General features: G+C 44.2%; 1 protein-coding gene across 1 annotated transcript in view; it reads right to left on the reverse strand.

Annotated features, from left to right (window-relative positions):
• Nucleotides 1-1,988: 1,988 nt before the first annotated feature.
• The window catches only part of LOC115138088 (adhesion G protein-coupled receptor A3-like), a 52,575-nt gene continuing 40,415 nt past the window's right edge, over nucleotides 1,989-14,148 (reverse strand). Inside the window, exons 15-19 of the mRNA XM_029674547.2 lie at nucleotides 9,440-9,564; nucleotides 7,531-7,654; nucleotides 6,586-6,731; nucleotides 5,612-5,707; nucleotides 1,989-3,864 (exon numbers count right to left, since the gene is read on the reverse strand). Of these exons, the coding sequence (XP_029530407.1) occupies nucleotides 2,373-3,864; nucleotides 5,612-5,707; nucleotides 6,586-6,731; nucleotides 7,531-7,654; nucleotides 9,440-9,564 (1,983 nt within the window). The 3' untranslated portion in view covers nucleotides 1,989-2,372. The remainder of the gene's footprint in view (nucleotides 3,865-5,611; nucleotides 5,708-6,585; nucleotides 6,732-7,530; nucleotides 7,655-9,439; nucleotides 9,565-14,148) is intronic.

The raw sequence follows: 14,148 nt of genomic DNA on the forward strand, positions 1-14,148 counted from the left end.
TTAGCTGAATCTGGACCTCTGCCCATTGCCTTAAAAAAATGCCCCCCCACACCCAGCCATCTGCATAGTCAAGAATCCATTTGGATGAGCCTGAAAAGACCATGAGATCCCACTTTCCCATACCGACATCCTAAGTGACTATACCTATAGACCTGCAACAGTTGGATTCAGGACAAGCAAGCCAAACAACGACTTTTGCTTTGACTTCAGCATAGGCCATTGATGAATGTCCTCCATTTCACTCGGCTCAAGGCAAGTTCTTCCACTCGCCCAGTCATCTCCACCTGGTCTTCTCTCGCCCAGGTGTGACTGCAAACAATGCGTTCAGATAAAAGCACATGACTACTCATCATTTTTAGCTGAAAATACTAAGAATATAGAATAGAGAAAAGCTCCATCAAAAGGGACTGCATGGTCTTAAAACATCAGTCCAAATGGCCCCCCATGTGCAGGAGCACACCAAACGATCAACTCTCACCACCACACGGATTCCTGGTTTCATATTTCGCTACATGTAATAAGACAATGGCTTGACACTGCCGTAATCATTAGAAACGCTGGTTGCTCATTTATAGTTCAGGCCTCTAAAGTTGTAAGTAATTAAGACGCTCCAGGTAATATATGTATTTTCCTCTAGACAGTTCGAGCCAGCTAATTGTGACTAGCACAGATGGCACGACTTTGTGGAAGGTATCAATCTTAATTCCCATGGCAAGTTTCCACAACAAAGCCAGATGCTTCTTCCAGGCAAGGTATGCAGTAAATCGGGAAAATGTCAAAGACGCATTACTCGTCTGACCTTAACCGTCCTTCGCCTCCCATAAGAACGTGGTTGGCCACGCTCTTAAGAAATCATAGTTGATGACAAAAAAACACCATTTGAAGTTTCTCAACTACTTTTTTTTTTTTTACAGGCAAGTCCAGGAAGCATTTGGATATCCTTTGCCGAGTTCTCAACACACATTTGGGGAAGCAATTGACTATTAATATCGGATCTCTGCGTGATTTCAAAGCAGATTGTATCAGCCCGTTGGTCGACTTGATTAGCTCAAGAAAGAAAACAGAAGTGTCAACCTCAAGTTAACTTCCTAACAGATGGGATCGACTCCTTGAAACCTCTGTCATTATTTGAAGCTCACTCTCCTGACTGGAGGGAATCACTGAAGCCAACACTAATCAAGCCATAACTGCTCAATACATTATTCAAAGGCCGTATTACAGATTGTCACTTTCAAGATGGCCGGGTAATACATCTCTGCCTGCCTGAAATATGCTTTGTATTGCATCATTAGCATAAACATTCAAGTGATGTCTTTACTTTCTTTGCTGTGTCCTTCGTGGCTTCGAAAGTTAGTCAGTCTTTTTTTAATGAATCCCATCTGGACTTTCTTTTTACATGACCTTCACACAAAAGTTGAATAAAGGACAGGTTGATTCGTAATAGGTGCAGTATGTCAAACAAATGACCGTCAAAACGTATTGTGAACATTTAGGGCAGACCCTCCAGCATGGATTGTCCCTAGGCCCTATACGGGGATTACTAATCAACGGATTAAGACCAGTACATGATAACTGACAAGTGGATGCATCTAGCAGACTAAATGATGGCAATCCATCCCTCTGCGACACATTGTGCGGTAAAGTACAGCTCAGTCGTCACTCCTCCCCACTCTCTCCTAACAGATATATGCAGCAGTATAAAACACTGATGGTCTGCTACAGAGAGGGGAGAGGTATAGAGGTGAAGATGCACTGCACTAATGATCCTCTCATTGCCGACAGTGACTCTCGCTGTCAAATCACTGCAGGCGGTGCAAGCCAGCGGACCCCTTGAGCAAGCCAGTGGTTTCTTGAGCTTGTCAAGGAACCACTGACAGTAGGGGAACTTTTGAGAACCAAGATGTTTTGACTCGCCTTCGCACTCTTGAAATATGCCGGAGTCAAATTTAACCGAGAACAGGGAAATGAGAGACTTTCAATTAGGTGAATGGAATTAGAAACTGTTGGTTTATTACGTTGGAACACACTAGAAAATACAAAAGAACCAGCCCAATGGATATGCACGGTACAGTAATGGTACAGACCTTGCAGTTTCACGTACAAAACTTGAGAACAGTGTAACCAAATCGGGATTAAATGATGTAAAAATAGACCATTTATAAAATGTCTCCTACAGAAACAGATGAGTGGCATCCAAAACACACACTTTCACAAACTCAAAATAGTGGGACTATTTATCCCGATACATTTTTCTTTTTAAATGTAAAAAAAAAATTGTACAGAAATCTAAAAAGCAACAATAGTATACAATTAAATTTCACAGTTGAAGGGTAGAGCACGTGATATGCAGTCTTTGGTGCAGAAAACATTCGCTACACGGTAGTTTCGTGTTTCCATAGGCCAGTCTTTATGTTGGCCGAGCTCAAGCTCTCTGTGTTGATTAAAGGCATGTTCTGCCCGTTGTCTTTGAGCGTGCCGTTTTGTATAGCCAAGTTGAGCCCGTACGATTTGGGCTGGCCCTCCACCAGTTCTGTGTTATTGGGCTGCTTTACGCTACTACTGCTTTTACTCGTAACGGAAGCAGCAGTCCCAACCCCCTCACTTTCTCCACCTGATCCTACTATTGTTCCTACACTACCACTTCCAACTCCTCTGACAGCCCCGTTGCCCAGGGTGCTAGTGCTGCCCCCTCCCTTGCCGGCATAGCGCGAGCGTCGGGGCAGGGACGTGCTGGCGTCGCTGCTGTCCTGTTGCATCTGGCTCTGGAGGCGCTCTCTGTAGGCCATGTAGGCTGCCCGTCGGCTGCTCCGTGCCTGCTGACTGTCGTGGTGTTCGTGGCGATGCCGCCTGTGGGGGGTGCTCTGCACGCTGCTGTCCACGCTGGTGGGCACATCATAGGCGTACTCGCGCAGCACCGTGAGTCGGCTGGCCCGGTGGGCCCGCGCCCTGTTCTTGTGGTGCCGGCCCGCGTGTCCATTGGTGGCGGCGGTGGGATTGTTGTTGTTGTTGACGGGCCGGAACTGCACCTCCACAGGAGCCACGTGCATCTTGATCTCGTTGTCCACAGAGTGCTCAGTCAGGCTGTTGTCCAGCAAGGCTGCGCCATTAGCCAGCGCGGGCAGGTGTAGTAAGGGCAGGGACTTGTTCTGCGCCGCCTCTGCATGCAGATTGGTCAGTTTACTTCCCTGGGCGGAGTTTCGCATGCTGGGGACACTCTTATTGGTGCAGGATGACTCAGCGCTGCTGTGGGCACACTTGACTGCATCTCCGTTGCCCCTACCAATCGACCCAGCCGCGGAGGCCGTGGATGTACCCGGCAGCGGCAGCAGGGCGTCCTCTTGCGCAGAGCATGCCCGTCTCCCAGGGCAACAGGCCTGAGCCCAGTGGTGCCTCATGTCCTGGCGGTTGACGCAGTGGTGCGCCATTAGAAAGCCACCCAGGGCCAGCGCCACCACGCCAAACAGGCAGGAGAACACCAGGTCGGCCGGCCTCCCCTGGGACACGGCCATGGCACCAAACACCCACAGCGCAGCGTAGAGCCCAAGAGCCACGGCCGCGCCCAGGAGCTGCACAGCGAATGTATGCTCGTTCTCCAAGGCCAACAGGGACATGGCGTGGGGAGCCGAAACTGTGGAGGACGAGGCGTCGTGGAGGTGGAGGAGGGTGGCTGGGACATCTCCGGCCTCGCTGCCTGCTACCGCCAGTCGCCGCTGCTCCTCGGTGGGCTCTTTGAGTTCGTAGCGGCGCTCAGGGTGGCGTCGCAGCTGGAGGAGGATGCTAAGGAAATACATGCAGTCCACGAAGACGATGAAGCTGACAGGGCCGAAGAAGGCCCCCAGGCTGGGCTCCCACGCCATCCAGCAACTGAGAGACACACAGAGGGGAAAGGCAACAGTACAAACAGTAAATATTTATGTAAATGTGGTACACACGCACGTTATCATTCACACAAATGTAGTATGCAGTGGTGTTGATATGTCAGCAAAAACATGTTGGCAATGGAGCCATATGACATGTAATTAGGGTCGTGCCACAAAGAGTGCCTTTGATATTTTAAGTAGAAATTATGCACCAATACTGAATGTTAAATTAAATGAATGAATTGTCCTTTAAAATAGACCAAATTGTTAATTCAATAAATCTTTTTATTTTATTTTTTAATATATACTGTATATATAGACTTGCTAAAGTGCCAAAATTCTGAATTATCACATGTCCCTCCATCAACCACCTGTGTCACTTCTTGGGAGATTTTAACCTCTTAACCCCAAGTTTCACCAGCCCTAGTTATTTTGTTGCTTTACAAAGTCATTTCTGAGATAATCATTTATTTCATGTGAAGAGTGATTCATTTACATCTGTCCCTCATTTTAAGGCCAACCCTGTTACGTGAACTGAAATGTTGTGTTAATGGTGAAACTATTCCTTTTTGTTATTTTTGCAAAAGAAACAAACATTTTAATAGTCAAATAATAATGTTAAAGCAGGTGAGCTGGTTCTCTTTTGGGGCATTTTCTCATGTTTTGTGGTGGAAAACTAAGCATAACATCTCAACCCTGTAGATAGGCTTAAAATGTTTTCACAATTTAATTTTGCCACTCCTATTTGCACACAACAAGCTTCCCATGTCACAAGGGGATTTATGGCCAATTTAAGGTGAAATAATCAACCCGATTAGTCATATCTGTTACTTTATTTGGCATTTAATAGACACTTACTATTGTATTTTTCTCTCTTTATGACAGAATGTTTAAATGAGATGAAATCAAAAAGTTACACTTTTCAAAAGGCACCGAATTGGTGGAACAACCCATGAGTCACTGGATGAGTCAAGTGCCAACCATTCAAGTGGTCCAACCTTTAAAAATATATATATATATAATAACTTCGTCATTTCAAGTTTGACTCAACCCCTTATCTCATTAAATCAGGTAAAGACACACGTGCACTCATTGAGCCTCTTTGTATTAAACATCCTGCTCTTCCTATTCTCAGAGAATCGGTTCCAGAAAATTCCACAGGGCGGTTTCCATTCGTCTCGGTAGCTGTGAATTAATTAAACTCCAAAGACTCCCAGGTCCAGATTTCCAAATTACCCAGGGCGCTTATGCAACCCAAACAGCTGCCACCATAAAAGAGAAAGGGGGGAGCGAGGGAGAGAGCAAGAACAAGAACAAGAGATGAGAATGAGAGAAGAGGACGAAAGAGAAGAGAACGATAGATTAGGAAAATGGCAGAAGATTCGAGAGAAAAGAGAGCGAGAAGAGAAAAAGAAAGCCAGAACACGAGATCGAGAGAAAAAGGAGTGACACTGGCAGCAGACGTGAGGTCCCGAGACGCTATAAATAGCGCTCCCTAATCGGGTTCTCAGAACTTCACAGGGACTCGGAACTTTTCCTATCCCCGCTAAATATTTGTTATTTACATAAATCCACACACGCATTCTGGTCAGTCAAAAACAAAAAGCAATTTGTCTTGCGTATAGTTTTGTCTATATATACACACACAAAGCCTTCTGGCGAGATAAAATGTAACAGAATTTCCATAAACACACAGTATAGTAGAAGGACTAATTGGTTTCCATACAATGTGACAGGCTGGCACTACTTACTATGCCGCGTTGGCCCGACTACCGTAGTTCTTGATGTTGGCGGCTGCGGTTATGCCACAGACTATGATCGGTATCCCTCCGCCTATTAGGTAGAACCTGGTAGGAAAAGGTATTGGAAAAACAACTTATTAGGACCTGCTTTCTTGTGAAAGAGATCAAATTGGTGGTAGAGATGGTATATATGCTTTAGGCCTCTATAGTAACACCCTGTGATGGAATTTAAATTAACAACACAAACCAAAATGTCTCCCTCCACAAGTCACAGAGCTAAGAGAAACCTTTTTAGAATATATTTCAATAGTATTAGCAACTCCTTGTAAAGGGAGAGAAAAACATTCAAATGTGAATGTACAGCATTCCAACTACAGTAAACACACTTGTCGGACTCGCTAGATGCCCTGAAAGTGGTACTTCCTGTTTCCTCTTTTTGAAGGCCAAGAATTGGCTTGAAATTTACACAGTCAAATTCATGAAAACGTGGTCATGTAAACATGTATATTAAAATGTATAAGTGTTTCGAGTGAATTTACGAGTGAATAGTACTGTCTGGCAATGTTCAGTAAAAAAAACAGAGTAATCTAATATAAAACACGGCAAATGGACTGTAACTAAAGGGTTTTTACCATCTGTGAGTCCTCAACTCAAGCAAGCACTCTCCAGCAGCACTCTCCAGCATGCTAACTAGACTACAGGAATTGTAGTTCAAATGAGACTAACTTTCGCCGATGTGTCTTACGTATTAAGCATAAAATATTTTGATAAAAGGCATCAGGTACGAGCAAATCAATGCACAAATATGAATAGAATTTTATATATATATATCTTATACTTCGTTTTCATGAATTTGATGATATAAGCTTGAAGCCCATTCAAAAACTGTACAGGACTAAAATCAGGAAGTAGGCAGGGCTTTCATAGGGTATAATGACCAAGCAGTTTCATAACAGTGCATTGTGGGAACTGTAATATTTTACCTCAGCATGGGTCGTGGAGGGGGCGGGGGCTCGTCCAGCTCTTCATAGCGCTTGGCCTTGCGAGTCACCTGCTTGTAGATGTTGCGTGCCGTCACGCCCACCCACAGAGCTGTGGCCAGGGTAGAGTAGTGCAGAATGATGCCCACCTAAAAACAAGACAACAATCTCAGTCCAACTTCAAACAAAAACCTTAGCTGTGAAAAGGTTCAGCACCCCAAACTGTACAACTGTACCAAATGTCATGCTTTTATGAAAAAGTGAAAGTTTTTCCACATATTTTGCCTGTACTATATATGAAGGCTTTATAGAGCATTCATACATTCTACATAGGCACTATATAGATGCTTCACAAATGATATGAGCAAATTACTAGGCATTTTCTGAAAATTAACTTCATAAAATGTTATTATACTAATTGTCAGTTGTTTAAATTCCTCGACAAAGTAGAGCCTAGCTGTCAGATATCCTTTATTCCTGGTGGAAAACCAGTACTTTCCCAGATGTTCTCCACCAGCCGGGCCCTTTGTATGAGGGACAATTCATTAATAAAAGAACCTAGTGAAGATCAGCAGGGGCTGCCTTCAGCTGAAATATAAATATTTGAGAGACAGATTGAGTCACGATTCTCCACCCTTCTCCCAAAGTGTGCACTTGCACACATCTCCTCATGGATTTAACAAGTGGTGTAAACTCTTTAGCCAATCTAATGCATTTCAATCTATGACGGCAAGTGCACACTTTGGGAGAAGGGTGGCGAGTCGGGACTCAGCCACAAGTCTAGAATCACAGTATGTTGCCAAAGGCACATCTTTCTCCACAACATCTTGAGATCCCCATATAATTGTGAGATGCTTTGGGCACGGGAAGGCAGGTTGGCAGTCTGCATGGTAGGCAGATAGGCTTGCACACCAGGGGGTATGGTGGGTAGTAGGGGGGAATACTCACGGCTTGGCACACGCTGGCGTAGCGTGTCTGGTTGATGCCACCCACAAAGACGCCACAGGTGAGGAATATGTGGAGGCAGAGGTTGACCAGCATATGCCAGTACTTACGGCTGATCCGGACAGACCTGGACAGGCAAACACACAGAACTGACATGGTAAGATTCGGCAAATAAATGCTGAGCTCAGGGAATAAAAGATGTCAAATGTCAACAACAAAAAATTAAAAGCTATTCGTACGTTTGACTAATTCAGAATCTTTGTTGTAATTTTGAATGAGTGTGGAATGGTGTAGATGTGTTTGTGGAGTGGTGAAAATATTACTGGAGCCTGGACAGTATTGGTTCCCAAACTTCTTTGCATTGTGACCCAACCAATAAGAAACCTTTTGCCAACAAATCTTATGCTGCGACCCGAAAGCGAGTCACAGTCCACCATTTGGTAATATACACGGTATTAGATACCGTACTACTAGTAAGATGGGTACTTGGTATTGTCATGTCGTTGCCCTGTTGGTGAGGTTTATGACCCCTATAAATACCTTTCCCCCTTTTCTCTACTCTACAGATTGGACTCTTAGAAAGCCCTTTGTTAACATAGAGAGAGTCTGGTAACATCAAAAGGCTGGGGAATGGAACCATATTTCGGTAATCCAACCAGTTGAAAATATCCGTTGGTATATAAAGAAAATGATGTCAGATCAGTTGTCGTCTGATACATTATTACTGATGATAGGATGACAAACTGTCACATCCTAGTTATCAGATTCACATGGAATTGTTGTGCAATTTAAATGTTTAAATATGAAACTATTTGTGAAAAGATTAAATGTAAATTTTAGCTTCTAAATGAGATAATTATTTTCATGAGTGAACTATGCTCACTCAGTGGCCCCGCCCAAGTGAACAGACATTGGTTGTGAACTATGCAACACGCCGTTCTTTCCACCACGACAAAAGCCCATTGACGAAAGTCAACCTTGTGTTCCCGATGACGTGAGAACTGCTGTCCATACGTTTAAAAGAGCTAATATCAACTACAGAACTAAGCCAACCTCAGTGTGAGCTCTGGTTGCGAATGGTTGAATGGCAACTTGATATGAACTTTGAACTCTTATTCTCTAAAGAATACATCCTAGACGTCGAGTTAGCAGCAGCAGCTGTAAACGTGGGCTAGGAAAGGACGGACAATCTCTTCAGAAAGACAGGGTACTACAATGTACCCGTTCTACCACACATCGACGGTTCTACAACGTACCCGTTCTATCACAAGACATATTCTTCAAAGGACAAGGGAGATCTCTGCTGGGCAACCCAGTCTTCCATCTACGACCAATCTATCGAAGCGCAGCTCAGAGTAAATATTTCTTGCATTTTCCTTTTCCAAATGGGCGGTTATTTAGAATGCATAAGATTCTGTATTTACGATAGCAAAGCTTTATAAGGTCCGATAGAGACTCAATCCTTTTGTTCCTCAGTCTTCCCGCGCTTTCATTCAAACACAACCCCCTTTCTTTGTGTAACCAGGCGTCATATCGGTTCCGTCCGCTAGGGACGTTTTCTTGTATGACATAATTAGTCATCAATGTATGATCCATCTTGTGTATATGTAATTCTGTGTGATTATTTAGGTTAATAATTGACTGCTATCGATATAAAAGATTACCGGGTCTTTAAGAGTCTTTTCGGAACACAACAGCTCTATAAACATTCTTCCGTGGTGCCCCGACTTTCTAGTTAATTACATTTACATGATTAGTTTGATCAGGTAATATTAATTACAGAGAAATTATTTTATAAAATAGCATTTCATATCACTTAATCCGGCATAGCAAACACACAACACGTATCTTATATACCTGGTATACACTGTATTAGATTCTAACAGGACGAGTATGCAGGTAGAGCTGTTACCTGTGGTGGTATATGTAGCTGATGATGATGATCAGTAGACAGAGCAAGAGGACGATAGCCGTGGCGTAAATGACTGGGTGGAGAGGCTCGATGCTGGGAGAGAAATACTCCACCCCAGTAAGATCCTGTGGGATCAAATCAAATAGTTTTTGTCACATGCGTCAAATACAAAAGGTGTAGACCTTACCGTGAAATGCTTACTTAGTGAAATGCTTACTTAGAAGCCCAATGCAGTTCAGGAAATAAGAGTTAAGAAAATATTTACAAAATAAACCAAAATAAAACGTAACACAATAAAATAACAACGATGCTATATACAGGGGGTACCGGTACCAATGTATCAATGTGCGGGGGTACAGGTTAGTGGAGGTAATTTGTATATGTAGGTAGGGGTAAGACGGACTCTGCATAGATAATAAACAGTGAGTAGCAACAGTGCAAAAACAAGAGGGGGGGTGTAAATAGTCATGGGGGCCATTTGATTAATTGTTCAGCAGTCTCATGGCCTTTTGGACCTAGACTTGGCTCTCCGGTACTGCTTGCCGTGCGGTAGCAGAGAGAACAGTCTGACTTCAGTGACTGGAGTCTGACAATTTTTGGGGCCTTCCTCTGACACTGCCTAGTATTATAGGTCCTGGATGGCAGGAAGCTTGGCCCCCAGTGATGGACTGGGCCATACGCGCTATCCTCTGTAGCGCCTTTTTTTTAACCTCTATTTAAGTCCGTTAAGAACAAATTCTTATTTTCAATGACGGCCTAGGAACAGTGGATTAACTGCCTTGTTCAGAACAACAGATTTGAACCTTGTCAGCTCAGGGATTTGATCTTGCAACCTTTCGGTTACTAGTCCAACGCTCTAACCACTAGGCTACCTGCCTTACGGTCAGATGACGAGCAGATGCCTGCCATACCAGGCGGTGATGCAACCGGTCAGGATGCTCTCGATGGTGCAGCTGTAAGGATCTGGGGACCCATGTCAAATCTTTTCAGCCTCCTGAGGGGGAAAAGGTGTTGTCGTGCCCTCTTCACGACTGTCTTGGTGTGTTTGGACCATGATAGTTTGGTGATGTGGACACCAAGGAACTTGAAACTCTCAACCTGCTCCACAACAACCCTGTTGATGTTAATGGGGGCCTGTTTGGTCCTCCTTTTCCTGTAGTCCACGATCAGCTCCTTAATCTTGCTCACATTAAGGGAGAGGTTGTTGTCCTGGCACCACACTGCCAAGTCTCTGACCTCCTCCCTATAGTCTCATCGTTTTTGGTGATCAGGCCTATCACTGTTCGGTCATTAGAAAACGAAACGATGGTGTTGGATTTGTAACTGGCCACACAGTAAACAGCAAGTACAGGAGGGGATAAAGCACGCACCCCTGAGGGGCCCCAGTGTTGAGGATCAGTGTGGCAGATGTGTTGTTGCCTACAATTACCACCTTGGGACGGCCCATCAGGAAGTCCAGGATCCAGTTGCAGACGGTGGTGTTTAGTCCCAGGGCCATTAGCTTAGTGATGAGCTTTGTGGGCACTATGGTGTTGAACACTGAGCTGTAGTCAATGAACAGCATTCTCACATAGGTGTTCCTTTTTTCCAGGTGGGAAAGGGCAGTGTGTTGTGCGATTGAGACTGCGTCATCTGTGAATCTGTTGGGGAGGTATGCAAATTGGAGTGGGTCTAGGGTTTCTGGGATAATGGTGTTGATGTGAGCCATTAACAGCCTTTCAAAGCACTTCATGGCTACCGATGTGAGTGCTACGGGACGGTAGTCATTTAGGCAGGTTACCTTTTCTTTCTTGGGCACAGAGACTATGGTGGTCTGCTTGAAACGTGTATGTTGACCTGTTTAAAAGGTCTTGCTCACATCGGCTACGGAGAGCGTGATAACACAGTCGCCCGGAACAGCTGGTGCTCTCGTGCATGCGTCAGTGTTGCTTGCCTTGAAGCGAGCATAAAAAGGCATTTAGCTCTTCTGGTAGGCTCGCGTCACTGGGTAGCTCACGGTTGGGTTTCCCTTTGTAGTCAGTGACAGTTTGCATACCCAGCCACATCCAACGAGCGTCAGAGCCGGTGTAGTAGGATTCAATCTTAGTCCTGTATTGATGCTTTGCCTGTTTGATTGTTTCGTCGGAGGGCATAGCACAATTTCTTAAAAGCATCCGGATTAGTGTTCCGCTCCTTGAAAGCAGCAGCTCTAGCCTTTGGCTCGGTGCGGATGTTGCATGTAATCTATTGCTTCTGGTTGGGATATGTAGAGTTGAAGTCGGAAGTTTACATACACTTAGGTTGGAGTCATTATAACTCGTTTTTCAACCAATACACCAATTTCTTGTTAACAAACTATAGTTTTGGCAAGTCGGTGAGGACATCTACTTTGTGCATGACACAAGTCATTTTCCCAATAACTTTACAGACAGATTATTTCACTTATAATTCACTGTATCACAATTCCAGTGGGTCAGAAGTTTACATACACTAAATTGACTGTGCACTTAAACAGTTTGGGAAATTCCAGAAAATGATGTCATGGCTTTAGAAACTTCTGATAGGCTAATTGACATCATTTGAGTCAATTGGAGGTGTAACTGTGGATGTATTTCAAGGCCTACCTTCAAACTCAGTGCCTGTTTGCTTGACATCATGTGAAAATCTAAAGAAACCAGCCAAGACCTCAGAAAAAAAATAGTAGACCTTCCAAGTCTGGTTCATTCTTGGGAGCAATTTCCAAACGCATGAATGTACCACATTCAACTGCACAAACAATAGTACGCAAGTATAAACACCATGGGACCACACAGCCGTCAAACTGCCCGGGAAGGAGACGCGGTGTACTTCGGTGTGGAAAATGCAAATCAATCGCAGAACAACAACAAAGGACCTTGTGAAGTTGCTGGAGGAAACAGGTACAAAAGTATCTATATCCACAGTAAAACGAGTCCTATATATCGACATAACCTAAAAGGCCGCTCAACAAGGAAGAAGCCACTGCTCCAAAACTGCCATATAAAAGCTACTACGGTTTGCAACTGCACATGGGTACAAAGATCATACATTTTGGAGATATGTCCTCTGGTCTGATGAAACAAAAATAGAACTGTTTGGCCATAATGACCATCGTTATGTTTGGAGGAAAAAGGGGAGGCTTGCAAGCCGAAGAACACCATCCCAACCGTGAAGCACAGGGGTGGCAGCATCATGTTGTGGGGGTGCTTTGCTGCAGGAGGGACTGGTGCACTTCACAAAATAGATGGCATCATGAGGGGGGGAAATGATGTGGATATATTGAAGCAACATCTCAAGACATCAGTCAGGAAGTTAAAGCTTGGTCGCAAATGGGTCATCCTGTCACGCCCTGACCGTAGAGAGCCCTGCCCGCATTCTATGTTTCGTATTCTATGATTTGGTGTTTCTTTGTTTTGGCCGGGTATGGTTCTCAATCGGGGACAGTTGTCTATCGTTGTCTCTGATTGGGAACCATACTTAGGTAGCCCTTTTTCCCATCTTTCTTTGTGGAAAGTAGACTTTGTTTAGGTCACATAGCCTTTGAGCTTCACGGTTTGTTTTTGTAGAGTTATTTGTTTTTGTTCGGCATCATTTTGATTAATAAAAGGAAAATGTACGCTCACCACGCTGCACCTTGGTCCTCTCCTTTCAACAGCTGTGACACTTCCAAATGGACAATGACCCCAAGCCTACTTCCAAAAGTTGTGGCAAAATGGCTTAAGGACAACAAAGTCAAGGTATTGGAGTGGCCATCACAAAGCCCTTACCTCAATCCTATAGAAAATATGTGGGCAGAACTGAAAAAGCGTGTACGAGCAAGGAGGCCTACAAACCTGACTCAGTTACACCAGCTGTGTCAGGAGCTGTTTCAAGGCACAGTCAACTTAGTGTATGTAAACTTCTGACCCACTGGAATTGTGATACAGTGAATTATAATTGAAATAATCTGTCTGTAAAGTTGTTGGGAAAATGACTTGTGTCATGCACAAAGTAGATGTCCTCACCGACTTGCCAAAACTATAGTTTGAACAAGAATTTTGTGAAGTGGTTGAAAAACGAGTTTTAATGACTCCAACCTAAGTGTATGTAAACTTCCGACTCAAACTGTACGTATGGTCACTGTGGGGACGACGTCGTCGATCTACTTATTGATGAAGCCGATAACTGAGGTGGAATACTCCTCAATGTCATTGGAAGAATCCCGGAACATATTCCTGACTGTGCTAGAAAAAAAGTCCTGTATCGTAGCATCCACATCATCTGACCACTTCTGTATTGAGCGAGACACTGGTGCTTCCTGCTTTAGTTTTTTCTTGTAAGCAGGAATCAGGAAGATACAATTAGGATAGAATCAGATTTGCCAAATGGAGGGTGAGGGAGAGCTTTGTATGTGTACGCTTCTCTGTGTATGGCATAAAGGTGGTCTAGTTCCCCCCCTCTGGCTGCACATTTGACATGCTTATAGAAATGAGGTCAAACTGATTTCAGTTTGCCTGCATTAAAGTCCCCGGCCACTAGAAGCACCACTTCTGGATGAGTGTTTTCTTGTTTGCTTACAGCCTTATACAGCTCGTTGAGTGCGGTCCTAGTGCCAGCATCAGTCTGTGGGGGTAAATAGACAGCCACAAATAATATAGATGAGAACTCTCTCGGTAGATAGTGTGGTCCATAGTTTATCATGAAGTACTCTACCTCAGGGGAGCAATACCTTG

The sequence above is a fragment of the Oncorhynchus nerka genome, linkage group LG12, assembly GCF_034236695.1.
Source record: "Oncorhynchus nerka isolate Pitt River linkage group LG12, Oner_Uvic_2.0, whole genome shotgun sequence".
Taxonomy (NCBI): Eukaryota; Metazoa; Chordata; class Actinopteri; order Salmoniformes; family Salmonidae; genus Oncorhynchus; species Oncorhynchus nerka.